The sequence below is a fragment of the Chelonoidis abingdonii genome, chromosome 11 (genome assembly GCF_003597395.2).
Source record: "Chelonoidis abingdonii isolate Lonesome George chromosome 11, CheloAbing_2.0, whole genome shotgun sequence".
In the NCBI taxonomy this organism is placed as follows: domain Eukaryota; kingdom Metazoa; phylum Chordata; order Testudines; family Testudinidae; genus Chelonoidis; species Chelonoidis abingdonii.
In genome coordinates, this window is record NC_133779.1 from 42,082,046 (window position 1) to 42,085,969 (window position 3,924).

Here is a 3,924-nt window from a genome sequence, read left to right on the forward strand (position 1 = left end):
CCCAGGCTGCGGGTGGGTAAGTGGGTGGTGCTCGCACTCCCTGTTATCTTACCCAGGGAAAAGGGGCCTGCTTAACCTGGAGCTAATATATCTACCTTCAACCACTGTCTTGTAGCCATCTGGCCCGACCCTGTGACGACAGATCAATAGATCGATAGAAAGATAGATAGGTGGGTGTGTATGGATAGATAGATAGATAGATCGAGGGGGTAGTCATCAGTCATTTGGGTTATCTATGATAAGAGCCATGTCTGGCTGGTTGGGCTCGTGGGCTCAGGCCGAGCACCTTAGAAACAGAGCCTCCACTGGGAGGCTCTTAACCCTTTAAACACTCTGGGAACCCAAGGAGCTATCACCCAGTGTCTGGGTGAAACATGCCAGACGTCGAGGGCCGGATGAGCCGCCTGGATGCACCTGGGGCTGCAGCAGGCTGAGGCTGGATTCTGGCCTCACCCAAGATGTTTTATCAGAGCAGAGGAGAGTTTTAAGCAACATCCTGCCTAATTCCTCCCTTCCCCCCACTGCCCATGGGGCAACTTTGCCTTGGCAAATCTGCAGAGCCAGAGGATTCGGCCTGACTGACAGAGGAGGGGTTAACCCTGAGGCTTTGCTGAAACCAGGGATGGTGAAACAGCCTCCGATGAAATTAACAAATATGAGAAGTTTGAGGAGGTAGTTTGAGAAAAGCATCTCACTCATCACCCTCGGGGCATGATGGGTGAGTCAGTCCCTGCCCCCTAGTCCCTGCCACGACACTCTCCCCTCCTCCCCCCCTAGGCCCTGCCACAGTGCTCCACCCCCCTCCCTCCCCAGGCCCTGCCATGGCACTCCCCTCTCCCCCCCAGGCCCTGCCACGGCGCTCTGTCCCCCCAGTCAGTCACATGTTACTCCACATCCCATAAACCTTCCCCCGCAATTGCTGTCTGAATTTGCCACAGAGAAATTCTTGCAACAAAGTCAGTTTCCTGGCTAAAAAGACCAGAAGCTCGTGACCAGACTCCAGCCGCGGGGGTAACATTCCCCTGTGCTAGGAGCTGTGGCCCTGGGGCTGCCATGTCTCCAGGAGCTGGGGCCCAATCCCTTCCCTCCCATGCACCCTGGGGCAGTGTTGACATGGAGCAGAAGGCTGGTCGGGCACTAGCCAGGAGACCTGAGCTCTGCCACAGCCCCCACAGGCTCTAGGGCAGGTCACCCCAGCTCCCCCTGGGCCTCAGCTCCCCCTCGCCGGGTCATTGGCAGACTGCGTGCCACTCACACACTGCAGTGTAAAGGCATCTCGGCCGTTCTTTCCACTTAACCCCGTTGATGGAGCCATCCCAGGCTGACCAGCCAGCCGGTGCCAGCCCAGGGGGGATTCACACCCTGGGGGTAGAGCCTCTGGGGCTGGCCCTGTCTGTCCCCAGGCGCTAAGCACAGGAGTGGGTGGCAGAGGCCCTAGCCCACTCCGGAAGGGTAACCCAGGGCTCTCTCCATTGTCTGTCGCAGAGTCCAGCAGCTGGTGGATGAGGAGTGTTACATGAAGAGCGACACCTGCCACGGAGACCAGCCCATTTACGCCAACACCCAGCAGCTGTACAGCAGCAGCTTCCCCGCGCTCAGTGACAGCGAGGAGGTGTACATCGTCCCGGACAAATGAGCCCTCTGCTCGCCTGGAGGCACCCCAGCCCCGGCTGTCTCTGGGGAGCAGGCTCGGGCGCCACAGTCCCGTTCAGCAGCTGTGACCATGTGTCACGCCCAGGGGAGGGGACTGCTGGGGATCCCAATTAAAGCAAAATCATCTGGCAATTGCTTCCCCCCACACCCCGGGTATTACCCTGCAGCCATGACCCAGTCCAGCCCCACTGGAATGCAGACAGCTCAGGTTTCCCCTGGGGGGCTGGAATTTCCCCTCCCTCATACAGAGGGAGAGCTCCCCACAGGGCTGGGGAGGGGATCCTACCCTGCATCAGTCTGCAAATTCCTCCAGAAATAGCTCCCGCTTCTCCCGCCAAAGTGCCTGGTTCTGTGCCAGGCTGGCTGAGCCGCTGCTGGGACCCAAACACCAGCAATTTGGCCTCCATGCGGTTTCCTCTGCACCTGGGAACTGTGGGGCAGGGGGAGTGTCACAGAGTCCCTGGGTGATGCTCTGGAACTGCTCCCCCCAAAGCCAGGCAGGACTTTGGGGAGCCTCCTCTCCCTTGGAGCAGACTGTCTCCAGGGCAAGAAGCTCAAACGGCTTCACCTCCTGGATCTCTCCTTGGAGCATTCAGCATCCTCTGCCCCTCCGTGCACTTCCCACAGCGAGTTGCCCAGGCGGGGTCCTGGGGAAGTCCCAGGGTCCTGCCCCCCCACTTTGCAGTCAGACGTGACTCTCAGCCAGCCAGTAACACAGAGGTTTATTCGATGACAGGAACAGGGTCTAAAACAGAGCTTGTAGGTACAGAGAACGGGGCCCCTCAGCCGGGTCCATTCTGGGGTCCAGCGAGCCAGACAACCCTGTCTGCCCTCATTTCCCGTACCCAGCCAGCTCCAAACTGAAACCTCCTACAAACCCAACATTTCTGGGCTTTGTCTCTTTCCCGGGCCAGGAGGTCACCTGATCTCTTTGATCTCCTTTAGCCATCCCCTTGCAGGGAGAAGGACCTGGCCATTAGTTGCCAGGAGACAGAGTGTTGGCCAGAAACTGAGGCACCCACACAGTATTCAGAGGAAACATTAAGAACAGCCCCACTTCCTCACAGGGGGATACACTTATGGAGGGCAGACGGCACACGAGCACCCCACGGAGCAGCCCAGCGGACCCCTCGAGGGACATAGGACAGGCACGGGCAGGACAGAGCTGATTCCCACAGGAAGTGGGGCCTCACTGAAAGGAGGGACCCAGAGCGCTGGGGCTCCAGGAATCGAGGGAGATGTGCCCAAGCAGGGCTCAAGGCAGCCAGGCCATGGTGTGTCATGGGGATTCCTGGGGCGGGGGACCCACCTGCTCCATGTGCCTTTGCTGTATGCACCAAGCTCAATAAAGAGATTGTAGCCACAGTGCCCACATGCCCCCTGCTCAAGCTCGCAGGGTCAGTAGCCACGCTGCCCTCCAGCTGACCACAGGGGCCTTCCCTCCCCCCGTCCCCGGGGCAGTCCTGACAGGGCAAAGCACTGTGCTGGGCAGGGGGACTTCATTCATTCACCTTAGAGCCCAGCACCCCCCCAGGTGCCCGGATCAGTGCCCTGCCCCATTCCTATGGTCAGCAAGGGGGGCAGCCCCCCTCTGGAGCACCTAGCGAGGACGAACGGGATGTGGACTCAGATTGGCTCCGCCGCAGCGCCTGGCTCCGTGCAGGGTCCTTGGCCCTGTGAAAAAGTGTTGAACTTAGGGCAGGTGGAGAGACTTGCTCAGTACAGGGGGGCAGATCCCCGGTGCCAGGGAGGGGGACATGCCCAGTGGGGAGCCAGGGACACCCCCGCACCCCTGCTCCTGCCTGGCTGCACTGTGCTGTTCCTGGGCTTCTTCTGTCCCCTGGCAGCCCTTTGCCCCACATGCGTGGGAGACGCTGATGTTACCTGTGGCCCCACACTTCCACACACAGCCACCGGAGGGCACCAGAGACCATCTGCACCACAGTGGAGTCTGGGGGTGGAGGCTGCTGGTCATAGGGGCCAGTGTGGGGGGGAGGGCTCAGCACTCCTGAGCTTGCCCAGAAGCCCCTGCCTCTGCAGCTGCAGATTGTTTGGGTGCAGAATGACCCAGCTGCAGGGCCCGGCGAGCTGAGCACATCACACGCCGGTGCAGCCGAGGGCCCCATCCCGCCCCCACGGGCTCTACCCACACCTCGCTCTGAGCAGCTATTATGGGATTTACGCCAGGGTTATTTTTAAAGGCAAAGCCTCTTTCTGCTCCCTCCCATCCCCCATCCCGCATGCCTGAGCCTCTCCCATCCCTTCGCAGGT

The 3,924-nt window shown here is 60.2% G+C and overlaps 1 protein-coding gene across 1 annotated transcript in view; it reads left to right on the forward strand.

Annotated features, from left to right (window-relative positions):
* The window catches only part of LOC116826223 (uncharacterized), a 7,155-nt gene extending 4,138 nt beyond the window's left edge, over positions 1 to 3,017 (forward strand). Inside the window, exon 2 of the mRNA XM_032782820.2 lies at positions 1,486 to 3,017. Within this exon, the coding sequence (XP_032638711.1) occupies positions 1,486 to 1,636 (151 nt within the window). The 3' untranslated portion in view covers positions 1,637 to 3,017. The remainder of the gene's footprint in view (positions 1 to 1,485) is intronic.
* Positions 3,018 to 3,924: the final 907 nt, after the last annotated feature.